The 18,745-nt window shown below is 37.2% G+C and overlaps 1 protein-coding gene across 3 annotated transcripts in view; it reads left to right on the top strand.

The window, feature by feature from the left end:
* Positions 1-14,977, top strand: part of PHTF2 (putative homeodomain transcription factor 2) — a 62,575-nt gene extending 47,598 nt beyond the window's left edge. For all 3 annotated transcript variants that reach the window (XM_074538817.1, XM_074538818.1, XM_074538816.1), the window contains 8 exons: positions 1,409-1,537; positions 2,748-3,020; positions 4,144-4,275; positions 5,125-5,211; positions 6,254-6,409; positions 9,318-9,413; positions 11,724-11,849; positions 12,592-14,977. In XM_074538817.1, coding sequence (XP_074394918.1) covers positions 1,409-1,537; positions 2,748-3,020; positions 4,144-4,275; positions 5,125-5,211; positions 6,254-6,409; positions 9,318-9,413; positions 11,724-11,849; positions 12,592-12,612 — 1,020 coding nt within the window. In that variant the 3' untranslated portion in view covers positions 12,613-14,977. The remainder of the gene's footprint in view (positions 1-1,408; positions 1,538-2,747; positions 3,021-4,143; positions 4,276-5,124; positions 5,212-6,253; positions 6,410-9,317; positions 9,414-11,723; positions 11,850-12,591) is intronic.
* The last annotated feature ends 3,768 nt before the right edge of the window (positions 14,978-18,745 follow it).

Below are 18,745 nucleotides of genomic sequence, written 5' to 3'. Positions count from 1 at the left end.
TGGGTGTATTATACATGCCTAAATTCTATTTGGTTATAATTTTTTTACCTTGAAGTTAACAGTAGCAATTTGGATAATTTCATGCAATGTTTTCTATTTTTATTATTAGTTCTTCCTGCTTGCATTCAATAAAATACTAAACCTTGCAGTAATGAGTTGAATTACAGTACATATATTGACTTAAGGATTTATATTGATTTGTCCACTTGAGAATTTTTCTACTTGATTGCAGATTGTAAATTTTTGAGTTTCAGCTCCTGGTGCTGGTACTCCCTCTAGAGGGAGAGCTTGGAAAACTGTGATTAAGGAAAACCTGCAACAAATATTTATGCTATTTTAATATTATAAATAATTTCTTCTTCACCCAGTGGAAATGAGGGAAATAATTGAGTGCTCAGAAAATTACAAATATTTCAAATCAATACTTACAAAGCAAGCAATAAAATGAAAATAAAGCTTTACTTGCAATCAATGATAATTAAAATGTAGAAATAATAGCATGCCCTTGCCCCTGCCAGCAGCAGCACTTCCAGCAGTGTGATGCACACAGTGCCAGGTGACTCAAGCTGAAAGCAATTTCCATCTCCTGAATGGGGGAGGAGGGACACGGGGCTGAGGAAAATCAAGAAATGGCCACAGCAGTATTTGTCACCTCAACGTTTTTTCCGTATCCTTTAGTTCTCACTTGGCACTATGGTTTGAAAGAAAGGTCCCTGAGCCCTAAGTGCATTCAGAAGATTAACCTGGGATTGCTTGGCTGTAGGAGCTGCTTGTATTGATTAGACACCTACTGCTCTGAGTCTGGCCAGATCCAGTGTGCACACGGGAGGGTCTTTGTGCAGAACAAGGATTTTGAAGTCATTAGGAGCAAATAATAAAAAACTGTTTCCCTGAAAAAACCTGAGAAGAGTGCTTTTCAGGATGTTAGGGGCAAATAATTGAAATAAATTCATTAAATGTGTCAGAATTAGAAATTACTCATAAGTAAAACTTTGTTTTCATATTTCTCTCTTCTTTGATACATTTGAGTGAAAAAGAAGCCAATAAATCCTTAATCCCATTAACTCATCCCTATAAGAAAATGGAGTATATAGAAGGAGATCTCACAGCTATTTCTTGGAAAAGAAGGGGAAGATTTTAAGGAATGAGGTTAACATATAATAGAAGTAAATGCTATATAGCAATATTTGTGTCAGTCTAAAGTGTTTTGGTTTGGTTTTTTTGGTGTTTTTTTTAATTTGTGGTTTTTAGTTTTTCATTTGTGTGGTTGATATTTTTGTTGTTGTTTTTTTGTTTTGTTTTTGTTTTGTTTTGGGGGAGGAGGTTTGTTAGTATATTTCTGACAAAGGCGTATTGACATGAAAATAGATTCTTAATTCTGATGTAAGATATTTTTTGTCTTTCCCAGAGTCATTTGCCTTGGATCCACAGTTTGAATCCAGGACTAGAAAAAATAAGTGCAATTGTATGGGAGGGTAATGACTGCAAAAAGGCAGATATGTCTGTGCTTGAAATCAGTGGTATGATAATGAACAGAGTGAGTATTTGTTTTACTTTATGCAAATATTGTGTTTAGAAGTGTAAGCACTACCAGGCTTGGTTTATGTGGGGTGGATTTTTTGGTTTGCTGTTTTTTTTGGTGGGTTTTTTTTTTGGTGTTTTTTGATTGTTTGGTTGTGGGTTTTTTAATTTGTTTTGTTGTTCATATTATGATTTAAGTCCCTGTTATTCATATTATTATTCTATGGCTTACATCACTCTGATTTACTTGTTGCTACTAGACTAAAGAGCTACCAAATCTTCAGTGTTGGGACAATAAAAGGTGTTTGCATTGTAAGGTGCTTGCTCAAATAGCCAACCTCAGTTTTACATGTTGTGAATAATCAAGTTTATCACCTTGATTTCAATGAACAAGTAATTTATTGGGTTAGGAATATACAGATCTGAGTATCTGGATGCTGAGGTTTGGATTGGAAAAGAAAGCCTTCCTCTTTAGGAAGCAAACCTCTGAGAGGATGAGTGGGATGTTCTCACTAGTCCTCCCTCCTTTTTCCTAGTACTCCTCCTGAGGAAACAGTTGGAAATGCATTTAATTGATGTGCTCTTTTTCTAAATAGACAACATGAGTATTTTGTAGAGTTGCTCATAAAACCAAGCATAGCCAAAGAAAACTCTCACTAGTTCTGACAAGTTGATACTCACTCTCTCCCACTTGTTAAAAAGCAACTTATTCACAAACCTAGTTCTGATCTCTGCCTGACTCAGAGGCTTTGCAGGTTTGGATGCAAGACACAGCAGAGACAAACCCAGCAAGCCATGGCCAGCAGAACAGAACTCCAGGCCTGTCTGCACTGTAAACACTTGGATTCCACTAAAAAGGATACAACCTAAACCCAACAGAAATAGGAGCAGCATACAGGATCTAAGCAGCCCAGTCTGATTGGCCCACTTGGCTAATTCAGCATTCAGTGAATTTTTAATGCAGGAATATGCACTGGAGTTTAGCTGCAGTGTTTTATTGTTGGGTTTTTAAATTACTTGTTTCCTGTGCATTAAGTGCTCTTTGAGGACATCCTGGAGTTCAAATAATAAAATGGGATGATGATTGGTTGAAGTTTTCATACAGTTTACCAGATGATATAGTGTTCTTTGTGATAAAAAAAAAAACCCATTAATATTTTGTTTATTGAATTAATGACAAAATAATTCAAAAATTAAATACATTCCTTGTTTTCTTTTGTTTTTAGGTGAACAGCCATATACCAGGAATTGGCTATCAGATTTTTGGAAATGTCATATCATTAATCTTGGGTTTAATGCCCTTTGTCTTTCGACTTTTCCAAGCTAAAGATTTAGAACAGCTCGCAGCCCATTCTGCCACAGAGCTCTGCATGACTGCATTTGGGTCAGATGGAGACGTTCTGGTTCTCTCCATGGTTATTATAAGTTTTGTGGTCCGGGTGTCTCTTGTGTGGATTTTCTTTTTTCTGCTCTGTGTAGCAGAGAGAACATATAAACAGGTATGAAGAGCAAACCAAGAGACTTCATCTAAAGCAAACCAAGGTTTAATGTTTGTGTTTTTTGACTTTGTGGCTATTTTAAACTTGTTTTCTTCAGCGCGCTGTGAGTCATAGATCAGTGATGACAAACACTTCAGTGGGCTTGCAGTTCAGGAGATGACTCAGTTCCAGTGGACTGAAGTCTCTGAAGCTAAAAGGGTTTTTTTGTTGGTGTTTTATTTTTTTCCTGGAGAGAATTTCTGGGGAAAAGCTGGCTCAATGCATTAACCCAATGCTTAGTCATGTCCCAGTTTGTTTCAGGTTACCACAAGGAGAAGTAGGGAAAGAGCTCTATAAATTTCCAGTGCATTTCATTCAAAACCTTCAATTTAATTCATGGAATCATAGAGCGGTTTGGGTTGGAAGGGACCTTAAAGATCATCCAGTTCCAGGGACACCTTCCATTATACCAGGCTGCTCAGAGCCCCATCCAGCCTTACCTTGGACACTTGCAGGGATGGGACATCAAAACAGTTCTCTCCATCCCTGGCCAAGGCCTTGCCTGCTTTGCTGTTAGATCAGTTCTGTAGCTGGAGATGGTGAGAGCTGCTCTCTGAAGTACTGTTCCATTGCTTGTTGTTGGAATTAAAACTTCAGAGAGCTACCTTATATAGCTGCAGCACATAAATACTTACTGGTCTGCAAAAGAAACATTTTTATAATTTCTGTTCTCAAATTATAGTCAAAATATGTGATGTAATACAGTAGAATGGTATTAACCCACTTGTAATAATGATTTCTGTTGAAATGAACTTTTGTGGTATAGGTGCTCTCTAATGCAAATGATTGACAGGTTTGTGTTTTTTTCCAAATTTTAAGAGCATAGCTGTCTAAAATTTGAAGACATGAACTCAGTGTAGCTAAATTTTGTTAATCATTAGAATGTGGAGACTTTTCCAATGTTTTAGTGCATTTCCTCTCTTTGATAATATGCTACATTTACTTTTGGTTTATATTAACATATTTTAATTTACATTAGTATGTTGTACATTACACTGACATATTTAGTGAAGCCTTTTTCTCTTTTTTTTTTTAGTACCTCTGAAAATCATTTCACAGCTAAGGTATTTTTTTTTCTCTGCAGAGGCTACTTTTTGCTAAACTTTTTGGTCATCTCACATCTGCCAGAAGGGCAAGAAAATCAGAGGTACCTCACTTCCGCTTAAAGAAAGTGCAGAATATAAAAATGTGGCTTTCTCTCAGGTCCTATCTAAAGGTAAAATAATTTATATTTTTTCTTTTAATAAGATTTTAACACAATACATTTTAAACATCTTGTTTATGTTCTAACATAAAATATCTCCTTGCTGGTGGAAGGTTGGTGTTGTAGGCTATTTCCTTCTGTACACTTATTATTGGTTCATATATCCCATATATGCTTCATTTTTGTGACTCTGGGCCACCAGTGCCTGCAGGCAGACAGATTTTGAGAAAGTTAATGTGTGGTTTTCACACTGTTTTAAAGCCTAGCGTGTTCAGAGTTGGAGTCTTGTCTTAGTAATGCCAGCTCAAAAGTTGTGTGAGTATGTTGGGTAAAAAAGTGATCACATGTAGTCTAATACTGACAGTTCTTGTTTTAAGAGTCTCATGAGTAGGTGTTGTTAACACAAGGAATTTATAAAGCAATACAGTTCTTGTGTATTTGTGCTGTGAGTGTATGGGTGCCAGGTGAAGCTAGAAATTATACCCAAGTATTATCTGTAAGACATTCTGATCCCTGAAATCTTCTATCACTAGTTTTTACAAACAGAAAAAGATTAGTGAAAACATGAAGGAATTATGGTGTAGAGGCTGGAGAGGGTGGAAAACAGGAGCTGTAAGCAAACACAATTTAGTGGGATGAAAGGAATAACATCACTTGGATAATAGAATGTAGTTGGGGTGTTTTAAATTTCTGCATATGGTGGCACTGTTGTGGAATGTCTTCCTTTCTTTCCTTGGAACCAAATTTGTGTATTTCACCTTTTCCTGTGCCACTGAGAACATTTGTGTGTTCTAACTAGTGTTGCTGAATCCCAGTGCTGCTTGGGTGGGTTTCACTCACATGTGCATTTCCTGTTTTCAGCGTCGGGGTCCTCAGCGCTCGGTGGATGTGATAGTGTCATCTGCCTTCCTGCTGACTATCTCAGTTGTGTTTATCTGTTGTGCACAGGTGAGGAAAATTTACTTGTAGAGAAACAGCCATGGCTTAAATAGTTTTGAAAACAGTTTTGAGTGCCTTTTACATGGTGATGTCTAGTAAGTTAAAAGACCCCAGTAAAAAACCAAAAAACCAGTAAAAGCTGTTAGAGCTTTTTAGAGTACAGCTCCATTTTGTATCAGTGTTTCATCTTCTTTAGAATATTTTCTGTAATAGCAGAAGAAAGTTCTGTTGCAGCAAATTAGAGGGCTAGGCTATCAGCAGTGGTGGATTCTGCACCTGGGACAACGTGATTCTTGGGGGGTGTCCTGTGCAGGACCAGGAGTTGGCTCTATCAGTGATCCTGTGTATCCCTGCCAGCTCAGGATATTCTGTAATATCACTGTTATATTTTAAATCTGTGTCCTCCTTCATTTTTCATTGTGGTTTTTGGAACTTTTTTTTTCTTCATTTTGCATCAAAATACACTTCTGCAAAGACAGTTGATACTGACCTTGGTTGATGCTTTTTGTGAGAAACAGGCTTGTTGGCTATATTTGCCTGCCCTCTAGTGGAAAATCTTTTAGTAAGCAAATCTATGTCTAAAGAAGCTCTCTGTTGCTTAAGAATTGTCTTTTAAATTCTGTTTCAAAATACAGAGGATCTTCTGAATGGCTTCTGGTTGTGTTTTCTTTACAATTTCTATCTACCTTTATTGTGTTTGCCTGCTAGCTAGCTGTAAGTATTTTATTAAGAATGTAATTTACATAAAACTTAGTACATGTGAGGGTGTATTTTTTTTATCTCACGTAGCACCTTTGCAAGTCTGAAGAGGAGTTAAAAATTGTCTTAGAATGTATTTTTTTTATTTATCTTTTCTCAGACCTCATATCTCTGATACACTGTTGGTTTAAAATTATGAGTCAAATCTTATAGGCCTAAAAAGCCTTCATGTATTTATTACTGGGATATGTTTCTTGAAGCTGTGGAGATATGTTACTATTTTCTTGTATCACAATGTAATTATTATTTCCAATTAAATTTTGATTTATTTTCTCTGTTTTTCTTTTTTCAGCTACTTCACATGCATGAGATTTTCCTTGGTTGTCACTACAACTGGGAACTCGTAATTTGGTGCATTTCTCTAACTGTTTTTCTCTTAAGATTTGTTACTCTTGGATCTGAAACAAGTAAAAAGTACAGCAATACCTCAATATTACTTACTGAGCAGGTGAGAATTTGTATAGACCTATATTTTTATACCTAAACAACTCATTCATCTGGTACATCTCAGGCCTTGTAGATTTATTAAAATAGTTTGGATTAGGGAGTTAATTATGGGGAAGTGAAGTAACTTTGCAACCCAAAGTTCAGTTTCTGAGATAAATGTTTGACTTCATCCCAACTTTTGTTTAAGTGAGTGAACTTAGAGGTACCATCTCCTTTGATACAGTTTAACATCTAACAGAACACAAACATAAAAAATAGTTTTTAAATATAAAAAAAATCCTGGAATCTCAGTGTTGGATGGGTGAGAAAAAGATCTGAAGACAAACTTAAACCTCTATGAAGTGAATTGCTGTTTCCAGTCCAATACCTTAGGACTGCTAGGTTGCATGGATTACATGTAGTCTCTTCTATACTCCTTGGAAATCTTTTTTTAGTCATTTTTCAAGCTTGTCTTTGGGTCTGTGTGTGTTTCTTTTGAGGAATGTTCTGGTTGGTGTTTGTACTTCAAACTTCCCTCTCTGCTACGCCTGGCACTGCTGATAGTTTTCCAAGCTAAGCATGTTCAGGTAGTGTTAGGTTAGAAAGAAATCTCTTTCTTCTGAAATTTCACACTGGTACAAAACAACCATTTCAGGGCAAGGTAAATAGGCAGTTCCAGAAACCTTCACAGGTTTCCTACAGAAAATGTGTTAAAGTAGGAGAATAAAATCTTCCACACTGTGTGTCCCAAAGTCAGGATGTGAGGCCTCTGGCAGATGAATAAATGACTCATTCTGCCTTTACTAAAGATAAGGTTGGACACTGAGAAGCCTGACTGCCCCTCTCCCTTGTCCTGAATGAGATATTTTGCACCAGTCTGAAAACTCTTGAGTTCCTGAGCCTGGAGAGTTTTCCATTGTTCTGTTGATCCTCGGAGCTGAGTGTCCCAGTGAAGTTTGTCTGCTGTTTCTGGAATGAAAATGGAGGGAAGTGTTTGGGATAAGGATTGCAAAGAGCAAGGGGAGAGAGATTGTCAAGCCTTTATTTTGCTTTCATAGGTTTCTATACTATGGTCTTCCTGGAGTCAATGTTTGAGCATTTTAACCTAGCATGGATATTGAAAGAAACACTTTCTGTATGTCATCAGACACCTTTGCATTGAGTGCAGCTTATCCTGTTACAAATCTTTTCCCTTAAAAATGCCTGAGAGCTTTATGAAATGAAAACCAAAATAGAATTCACAATTGTTTCTCAGAAAATGAAAAGGATACACTTCACCCTGGGTAGGACTCATTTTAGACTGCTTTAATTGCTTAAGCCGGGTACTACAGCTTATTTACAGTGGTCTTGAGACAGACTCATGGAAGTCTAACTTCTTTGTGCTTTACATTCAACCTATGAATTTCATGATTCGGAGTTATGATGGGAATATAAAAGGGATTTTTTTGATTTTATGTTGTTTGGTTATAATTTTTCAGGTCCTTCTGAAAGTGTTTTTAATTGCTCTTGTAAATCTGTGAGCAAAATAGAATGTATGGTCAGACCACAGCTGTCATTTTGCCAGTTTTGAATCTCAAAGCAGGTGTGGTAGATGGCTGAGCAGACACACTCCTCCTGATGGCAAGTTTGTTATTGAAATTAAGGAAATCATAATAGCTCTTAAAAGAGATCTTTGAATCTTCTTAGGGTTTCCAGAGTTGCTAGTTAGAGCCCTTATTTTTTGTTTAGTCCTGCTTATAAATCCTGCATTGTTGAAATCAATAGTTTTATCTTTAAAGACTGAAATCTCTTTGGCTCTGAAAGCAGAATTTTAATGTATAATGCAATAATAATAATAGTTCAGGAGCTTAGTATACCTTGGAATATATTAGGCATAGATTTTTTTTTTAACCTGTGTAAGAAATTTACAGTGGTCTTTTTAGGGAGATCTGATAATCAATTACTTGTTTTAGATGTCTATGGCCCTTGTTTCAATAACCACCATACAATGAGGTGGTGAAATATATCATAGCATAGTCAGATAAGTGACATCTGAAGGACTACTTCAGCACATTTCTAAATTGTTCATTTTTTATTTTGCAGGTTGTCACCCTAAAATAAAAAGTTAGTGGCTTTTCAAGACATTTTTTGCTTTGATTTGCTTTTGTTGTGCAATAGAAAAGAAAAAAAACCTAGGCTTTGTTTGATGTAGGATATCAAAGATGGGTTGTTTGAGAATGAAAGCTGATGTTTCAAAATTGCTAAAAGGACAAAAGAGAGCTAGTTTGAACTCTTAACTTTGTCAGAAATAATGACCTAAAAAAGTCTACTTCACAGAAGCATTGAAATGTTCAATATACTGTTCTCCTACAGCAATGAAGAGTTTAATAATTTTTCAAATATTTCAAGGCACTGGAAGGATTGATTTTTCTGCTCTCGAGGTGCTCGTGAAGTACTAAATTACACCAGAATCTTTTAAAAGAAATTACACTTTAGCAGAGTTATGGTTTAGCATTCCATTCAGTTCAATAGCTTTTGAGGATGTTAAGTCTTGTAAGGTCTGCCCACTGGTATAAAAACCTTCTGGGAATGAATTGTCAAACCTCAGGCAACCCTTGAATGAGGAAAAAAAATTATGCAAACCCTACCTATGCTGGTTTTTTTGTGTCTAATTTATAGATCAGACTAAACTTTAAACTTGGTGCTATAATAATGTCAAATGTAATTAATTTATTATATCATATATTAGCATTGTATTTTCCTATGGTGCTGAGCCAGTACTTGTTCTTGAATATTAAAAAGGAAACAAAAAGCTTGCTTGCTTGCAGAAATTCTTGCAGTTTTGTCATATGGCTGCTGAGCAATCACATTGTTGGAATATTAAATAGTTCAAAATTAATTCCTTTAAATTCTGAGTAGGTGGTGATACTTGTGTTTTTGTTTTAAATCAGATAAACTTGTACTTGAAAATGGAGAAAAAGCCTAATAAGAAGGAGGAACTGACACTAGTGAACAATGTTTTAAAACTTGCTACTAAGTTATTGAAGGTAAGAATTAAAGTGGTATTCTCATATTGTAAAAATTAAGTAGAATAGATTGGTTAAAGAGTCACTTGTGTGACTTCTGCAGGCAGTAGGGTGTGCTCTGGTTGAAATTTGCCCTGTACCTCTTCACAGGGATGCTGCTTGTTCATACACTGCACTCTGTTACGTTGCCATCATTCTGGATTGCAAATTATTGTTACATCCAGGGAGTTTTATTTTTAGCTGCGTATTAGCAGTGTGAGAGAAGGTACTTCGGGGTGGTCAGGATGATGGATGCCTGGGAAATAAATGATGAAATTTTATTGTCTGAGTGTCAATATGGTGATGATTTAAGACCTTGTGACCTCACTCTACCACACACTGAATTTAGGTCTCTTAGGCTGTTGATTCCCACGTGCCAGGGAGCAGCCCATAAAATGCAGTTAAAACTGTGTTTAATTTAGCCAGTCAGTAGCTGAGATCAGAGTATTTCTTCTAGTTAGATGAGTAATTCCTTCCACCAGCACAGCTGGAGCAAGGTGTGTGTTGGTTCCCTCCTCTCTGAAAAGATACAGAGCACTTTTCCTGAGAGGACTGATGGACTCAGCAAGGACTCAGAGCTGACAGAGCAGCTGCTTGGGAGCTGTGCTGCAGCAATAAGGAGAGCCTGGCTACATCAGTGACTGTGTCCTGGTGTAAGAATAAGGGATTGTAAGGCTTTCAGGACCTGGTTGTGGAGCAAATGGAAGGAAGTCTTCTCAGTGCATCAGGTGGTCGAGGTGTGGATACAGAGGGTTATCTGGATTCAGGGAGGGACTGGACAAGAACAGACAAAGCCCAACAGATTTAGGATGAGCTCTCATGAGCTCCTCATGGGCTGAAGTGTTTGTGTGCTGTGAGAATGTGGGTAGGTTCCATGCTGATCAAGTCTTGTTCTAAATGGCTTCCATTTTTTTCATGCTCTTCTTGGTGTTTCAAAAAAAGCTTTCATGTTTTCCTCTTGCCAAAAGTCAGCCTTTTCCAATGGGGAACTTAGCTTTTGTGGCACAAATCCCAGACCCTGGCCATCATTTAGTTACTGTGAGAAGATACCAAAAAGTGAGATTTTCAAGCCACCTACTAGGAGCTTTAAATAAATTCTTGGTAGTTAGTGGTTCGTGCAATACTTCGTGTCCAGCAGCTAAATGGGCTTAGGGTTTTTTAATTTGATTTTGGGTGGTTTTGGTCTTTAAACTTTATAAAGACTAGATTCTGTTGAATATTCTTACTGTTTTCTTACTCAAAAATTTGGTAAGATGAATCCAGAATCTAAAACCTTTTTCCTTACAGAATCTCTCTGCTGTCCTTCTCAGAATCATGTCTTTTGTATCTTTTGTATTTGCAGCAGAGTTTTATACAACATTACATCCAAATGAAAAGGTTGTTCATTGTTATTTCACATTTTTGAAAGAAGAATCATACCTTTGAAATTCTTCATGTTTAAGAAAGGGTTTATAAGGGCATTTTCAAGGCTCAGGATGTAATGCAGGAGAAGGATGAAGATGAATTTAAAGCTAGAAAATATAAATGACCAAAGCAGTGATAGTTGGTAGACTTTATATAATCCACTCTTATATTTTAAAACTCTTTTTTATTTCCATTATTTGACATATTTCTACTCCAGAAAAGTTTGGGTGACTATATTCACACACCAATAGTTGAAAATCAGTGAAATAGCTTCTTTATTCAAGTTTTGTTACAGATTAATTTGGGCTAAAGTTTTGTTCCTTTCAACTTAAAAAAAGTAAAATGTTGGCAGTCTAACGATGGTTAGGACTTTTTTTCCTTTGTCATCCTTTTCTGGCTATATGGATCAGTTGTTAGTTTCAAAATCAACGGAAAAAGAAGGAAATTGCAATAGGAAAGATATTTTTGTTAATTTTCATAGTTGTGAGGTAGTCTTCTGTCATTATGAAAAATCTTTTTCTTATTTTTTGTGGTTCTGCTGCCTGTCACTTCTTTTAACACTGAAGGTGATTTCTGAAAAACTGTAAGGAATTTGGAGATGGTGTCACCTAGCTCTTTATTTTCTTGGCTTAATGAGCAGGTTGGTAGGTATTGTACATGGGTAGCCTCCAGTTTTTTGAGAAGTTATTTAGACAACATCAATAAACACTCAGTTACTGTGATGGATATTTTCCTGCACATTGTGTTTGATATGCAGAATAATAGGAGAATGTTTTGCTTCATTGGGACTTGAAGACTTCCTAAAGTAATACTGTTTAATACATATGTGAACAAAACTCTCTTTGTGTAATTTTGGTTTTTAATGATGCTGTTGTTTTGCTTTATTAGGAACTGGACAGTCCCTTTAGGTTATATGGGCTTACAATGAATCCACTGCTTTATAACATCACCCAGGTTGTCATCCTGTCAGCTGTTTCTGGTGTCATCAGTGACTTGCTTGGATTTAATCTAAAGGTAAATACTTGAGAATCATCCCTTTTTTCACCATAGATGGAGCACATATTGAAGCATAGTTAATTCTTAGAATCTAGAAGATTTGTTGTTTGAAAACTGTTACTAAATTACTAAATTAAATCTATATCAGAAGAATAATGGTGTATTTGTCAGAGCAGCCCTTAAAACTTTTTTTTTTCATTTTGTGGCTTTGTAATTTCATTTGGGACACTTAATTACAAGAATTCTTAGACATACGGAGACATTTGTACACATAAATACAAGACCTTCCTTAACTTTTCTTCATATCCCAGATTTGATTTCTCTCTTTATTCCTCACTGTTGACTCTGCAGCTCTTTGTGGGAGGCAGACAGAGCAGGCTGTCCTTGTCTTGCACTGCAGTGAGGCATTGCAGTAGGAATGGTGTTGCTGTGACCAGTCCTACAGTGTTGTTTGTCACTGCTGTAGGACTGTCCCCTTAGATCCTTTCTGAGGCCCAGCCTGAGCTGCAGACTCTGGAAGCTATTTCAAAATTCAGGTTATGAGGCACAACCTTGTTGTTGTCACATTGGCCTTTATTGGCCATTAAGTTTGCTTACATCTGCTATCTTTTTCTTGTTAGAAATAAATGGCTGTAAAATGTATTCTGTGTGTTATTAGAATATGTAGCAAATGCAGTAAGAAAAAATGTGGTGGTATTGCAGTTCTGATAAACAGAAAAAATTTGAGAAATAAGTTGATGTCCTGCTCTAATTTTTCCAGCTCTGGAAGATCAAATCTTGACAGTATAGAAAGAAGATGAAATAACACAGTGTTACAGAAAAGGTCATTGGTGGACAAAACTGCCTCACAGCAGCCACTGAACCTGTATTTCAGAAGCTACAACCTCTTCAAGGAAGTAATTTGGAAAACGGAAGTGTTTACATCTGTCTTGTGCAATCTTTGTATTTATTTCATCTTCTCACTGGTTTATGTTTGTTTTAGTTGACATTTATGTTTTATTTTCCAATTACTTGTTCTGTTCTGGAAAAGGTCAATTTTAGGAAGGGTCAAAAACTGTGCGTCTGAGAGTTTGAAATCCTGAAATACGATCACACTAAATTGCTCTCTCTGTTGTTAAAGCTAAGCCAATGCTGAGCATTTTTAGTTACCAGTAACACTATATGGAAGTCATTTGATTTTTGATAGTGTGGTAAAATTGCTTAGAATATTTCATTTGCACCAGTCATTTATGAGGACAATGTCAATAGATGTTTGGTTGCAATAGAAAAGTGAGACATACTCAAAAAATAGAGTACTGACAATACAGTATGACAGGTAGCAAAAATGTTTTCTATTAGAAACAATTTCTAATGTTTTGAGTAATTCCAGGATCTAAACTCATATAGGCTGCAGTTTAAATATCCTGGGATGTTAAAAAGGTATTATATAAGAAGTCAACAAGTGTTCTTTGATAACACATTTATTAGAGCAATAATTGTAAATGGTTACCATGCTGTATGATATTTTGATAAAAATTAAATATTGTATTTATTTGAAATACTGAGCTGTTCTGTGCAGCTCTGACTGTGCATGTGCACTTTTTATTGTTACTTTTAATGAGAAACTTTATACATATAAATGTATATTAATTGGGATATATTATGGTGAACTATGGAGCAGTATGTATTATATGTTGAAGTTGAATATTTAAACAAGCAAATTATTTACTGGTGAAAGGAATGCTTTGAATGACTGAGCAAATGATAGGTAGCTAGATAGATGCTCTCCTCTTGTACACTATAGTATATGCCATTCATACCACATTGAAGTTTAAGAACAACTAAACACAAAGAACAAGTGGCTCTGGTGAGCAGCAGAGCTGCAGAGCCGGGTGTTTGGCAGGTTTGTGTCTTGAAATAACTGCCCTTCCTCCCCAGCAGGTGTCTTTGCCATGTGCTTTCTGCTGGGCTTTCTAACGCCTCTCCCTCTGCCTCCCACAAGGACCAGTCATATTGACTCGTGGTTCTTCAGTGTGACAAAAATAATGCGTCCATCCCTGTGAAATTAAGTAACTTGTAACCAACTTTCCTTCTACAAGGAAATTATTCTGGGAGGATTAATACCACAAGGCACAAGTATTCTTATGTTTTCTGTTTCTAAAATGCTGGCTTCATACTGAAAAATTACAAGTAATTGTTGACAAGAGTCTGGATATTGCCCTATGTTTGGTAATGTTCAGAATCTTAAAAGATTTGAAGTATTGAGTCTTAAACTTATGTGGTATAAAAATATTTTTATATATAAAGCAACACAAACAAGCATTTTGTATTTTATTTGCCTCTGTACTAATGTTTAATAATGACCAAAGTGCATTCTGGTTTTTGGAAGAATGTATTACTGGAGCTTTAAGAACATACTATATTTAGTTTCTCATGTGAAAACTTCAGCTGCCTCTGATCTGTTTCTCCTTTCTCTGTTGTTTGACGTTGGGATTGTTTTTAAAAATTAAGTACATTTTATACACAGTTTTTTCCAAATTATGGTACAGACCTACACAGAACTTAATTTTGCACAAAATATATTTAAAAAAACAAAAAAAAGAACAGCAGGAGTTCTATGGGTGATAAAAGATAAGGCTGATGCTTTTTACAGCCTGTCATTATTAACACCAAGAAGAAAACCATTCTTTAGTCTAGAGTGGAATTAAATTATTTTTAGACATGTGAAACCGTGACTATATGGCTTTCATTACTTTAAAAAAAAAGGATGAGAGAAAACAGCAATTTCGGTTGAAGGTGAAATTAGTTGAACCATGTATACCTCAGCAACTAGCACTGTGCGGTTTGTTGCACTAACAAATGGCGGCTTGGGGAAAGTAAAACACTTGTGAAATGAAATTAAAAATAATAAAAACCTTTATTTGCTACCCTTAGGTATATTCATTATGTTAAAAATGAGAGAGGTTTATTCTCCATCCCTCAATGTGGAAAGTCCAGTATAAGAATAGAGGCAAGTAGAAATATGGCAGATATTGCGTTGTTAACTGTTATTTTTTGCCACGTGTTTTGTAACTGAAAGTGTGATCAGGCTTGGAATAAAGCTTTCTATGGCTGATGGTAAAAAAGAAAAAAAATGCAGTGAGCTATGTCTTTAGTAACATCCAGCATATTTCTATGTCTGCCTGTTTTGATTTAAATCCATATATTCTATTTAATTTAAAGCACAGTTGGGAAAGAAACATGCACACAGAATGCAAATGATATAGAATATCATCTGGAATAACCCAAGTTAAAGTGCTGGTGAAATGCAAAAAGATACTTTAATAATTTGATTAGTTTTCCATGTTATCTTCTAGGAATAGGACATTTAAAACATTTGGGTAGCTACCAAATTTAGTAGCTTCAAAAAACTTCTCTGGATTGCAAGCTTATTTCATTCCAGGTAATGCTTAAGGATATCAGTGGCTGAGATTTCTTTGGCATCCAGCAGCAAATGGTAGAGAGAATTATCTTTTTTACAGATGGTGGTAGTGGGCTGCTGGTGTTCTCTTTACTGGGCACTTCAAACTGCAAGGCACCCAAGGTGTCTGGGGGAAGAGCAGGAGGAAGGTTGTTGGTGTTGTTGATCTGCCCAATGCTGCCTCCTTAGGTAGACTTTTGTAGTGAGTTTCTCAGTAGTGAATTTCCCTCAGTAGGAATGTAAGAGAAGACTTTGAAGGAGGAATACCTGATTGTTTTTCTCAGTCCATAAAGCAATCAGGTTTTTATTGCATGACTGCACAAAATGTATCTGTATTGGTGCAGGAGCTGGGGAAGGAAATCTTTTAGTAATAAATAGCAACTGACACAGTAATCTTTTCCAATGGGAAAAGCAGTCATCTTTTCCAGTGTAATTCTTGCAAAAAAGCAGAGGAACTCATCTTGAGAAGGTGCTCATGTGGTTTGTTTTGTTAAACAACCTCCACAACAGTCTTCACACAGTTCAACACTTCACTGTGCCTTTCCTCATGAATACTGCTTTTGTTCCTTGTCAGTCCTAGGAAAAGTAGTGACTCTCAGCTGGGTTGTTAGGATCCTGCTTTGCTGACACTTCCTTTTCCTGAAAATCACCATCATCTTGTCATTGGTGGTGGACAGAGCCTGCAAATGTCCTTTAAGTCCCTGTATGGGGGGTGTTAGACAGAAGGTGCTCTTGGCAATTCTGCTGGGCCTTGGGGAGTGTCTGACCACAAACCACCAGGAGATGCCTGCATTGCCAGTGTCCCTGACTGGGCTGGTAGAGGTGTTGGTGCTAATACCTGTCAGCTCTGCTCATTTTATCTGCTCCTTTGCCTGTTGCCTTCCTGACTGAGCAAATAGACCCTGCTGGTGGCAGCCACCAAGCAGCTGCTTTGGGAAGGGGGAAATGTCCAAGGCTGCTGTGGACAGTTTGTGAGAGGGATAACTCAGGAAAGAAAGGGAGTGTGATACCTCTGATACCTGGAACTGATGACCCACTTGTGGTGACAGTTCTGCTGTCAGAGTTAGATATCTGCACTGTGAAATGTAACCCCTGAGGCCAGCATTGCCTGGGGCTAGGCTGAGTTAAGATTTCCCCCTTAGTGTCTCAAGCAGTCAATCACTGCTGCTGTCTGGCATGTCACGTACATTGCCTAGACACACAGGCAGCCTTGAGAAGGGGATTCATGTGAAGCCTTTTGGGACACCAAGGTCTTCCTCACAGTGTGTTGCTGGTTCCCCTGATTAGGCTGGGAGAGGACAGGACTTGCAATGGATGGTTTAGGTATAATAACAGAAATAAGAGGAGGCTGCAGCTGTAAGTCTTGTCCCTTGTTACTTGGTCTTGCTGTGGATGGTCATATTGCAGGCTGAAGACTTTGTCAGCCTGTGGCTGTAGAACTCTGCATCTTGCCCAAATCATCTTGGGGAGGTAAAGCATGTGGAGAGGTTGGTTCTAAATGTAGAGAATCCCCATGTCCTGCATCTCAGAGCTGATCAGCTGCTGCCACCAGGTGTCTGTCCTCTTTGGTCATTTTGCTCCTCTAATGCTACATCCTGTGCAGTTTAATATGCATGGGCAGCAACTGTATTCTGGAGGATGCTGTATTGCTCAGAGTGAGGTGTTTGATACAGGGGAGGTTCATGGGAAGGGGAATTTGCCAGCCTGCTGTAGCAGGAGCTGGATCTGCTTCTCCAGCCCAGGAGCAGTGCCTTGCAGCAGGCTCTGCTGGGCAGCACTTCAGCTGCTCTAATCATTTAGGGCAGGTTGGGCTTGCTGGCAAAGAGGTCTCAGCAGACTCTGTTTTGGTGTTGTCATGCCCAAGACCCGCTGGAGTTTTAACTATAAGCAAGTATGTAAGACCTTTACTTGGGTGTTAATGTAGAAGCTCAGGTTAAATTTTAAGTCCCATCTTGGTTTCTTCAGGGAAAATTTGAAGTGTGGCTATAAGAATAAATGGGAAAGGGGAAAGAAACCAGTCTGGTTGATGCCATCTGGATTGTCTGTCAGGCTGCCTTTTGAAAGCTTCCCCCAGATACCTTTAGTGCATGTAGGTCCATATGGAATGTCTGAATTATGCAAGTGTAAAATATACATAGAGCATTATTTCAGATTAGTTAGTTTAGATTAAGCACTGGAGAGTCAGTATGTACCTCAATATCTTACAAATAACTTTCCAAAAGTGTTACTAAGTAAGATAAAATATTTTTTAAAGTTTATGGTTTTACCTATATCTTCCCTATTTCTTCTGAGTCTTTAATCATTTTACACTTGAGTGGACACTTTGCTATCCTTAAACAAACTTTCAGAAATCTGAAGTTGCTGTGGGTTTGGTTTTGTGATAAGAAGTCAATTCTCTGGGCTGTAAGCAATGCCATGTCTCCTGCTGTCAGTAACAGAATTCTCTGGAGAGAGAAATCAAGAGAGATTTCCTTTCTGGCTCTTCAGAGATGAAGCTACAACATTCAGTATGGACACAAGCACCTCTGATAAAATAAACAGCACTGATGGCAGGTCAGATTCAATTTTTCCAATACAGGTTTGTATAAGTTCATGATCCAGAGTAGGAAATAAGGTCATGCTGCAGAAAGACTTGTCCATTTTATTTCTTTTTTTTTTTTCCCCTATGTTTGATTAATAATTTCAAGGAATGGAAAGCACATTCACTTTAGGGACAAGCCCCCAAAAATATTCAAATTCTAACTTCAGTCTTTTGTTTAATGGTGACACAATACTTTATGTTTAGGCACGCTCGCATTCCTAAACACCCACCAACTTTTCATTTCTAGCCCTCATAAACAGCTCCTGCTTCTTGAGCATGCCCTTATTGGTAATGAAATTTGTCAGGAATTAGCTGGCTGCCTTCTGCCCAATCCAAGCCTGAGTCTGGGTATGTGATTATGCATCAAATGAAATCTTTTGCTTTTGCTCTGTCTCATGCATGTAAATAAATGGGAAGTGAATTACTTGACTAATTGAAAATCACAGTTAAACAAATGGAACCTAAGTGGAAGTTGTCACTAAACCAGTGAGTTTTGGTGAAATAGTTGTTTGGAGTACTCCATTATTCCATTAAACCATTTCTAGAGTGGTGCTGATTGGGTCCAAAGACAACCAGCCTAAGGATAAAGGTTTGACCTCGATGAAAAGTCACTTTCCAACAGCTCTGCATGCTCTGCTTGCTGTACCCACGGCTGTGGTTTTCTACTTTGTGTCGGGTTCTTTGTCCTGAGATGTCTGAATTTTAGATGCCAAATTGACCCAGGGCTTCCTTTCCAATCATTAAAAGTCACATTTACCTTTAGAGGAGAATTCATTCAGTTGATCTTTGACCTTCATTTTAGGGATCCTCTGGGATATTTCTCTCTTGAGTGTAAAAGGAAAAGAAGTGTGTGGATAATTTAGAATCAGATGCAAAACTTCCAGCCACTTAAAT

Source organism: Zonotrichia albicollis, chromosome 4 (assembly GCF_047830755.1).
Source record: "Zonotrichia albicollis isolate bZonAlb1 chromosome 4, bZonAlb1.hap1, whole genome shotgun sequence".
Taxonomy (NCBI): Eukaryota; Metazoa; Chordata; class Aves; order Passeriformes; family Passerellidae; genus Zonotrichia; species Zonotrichia albicollis.
The sequence above is the reverse complement of the archived record's forward strand: the minus strand, read 5'-3'. Positions and strand labels throughout refer to the sequence as shown.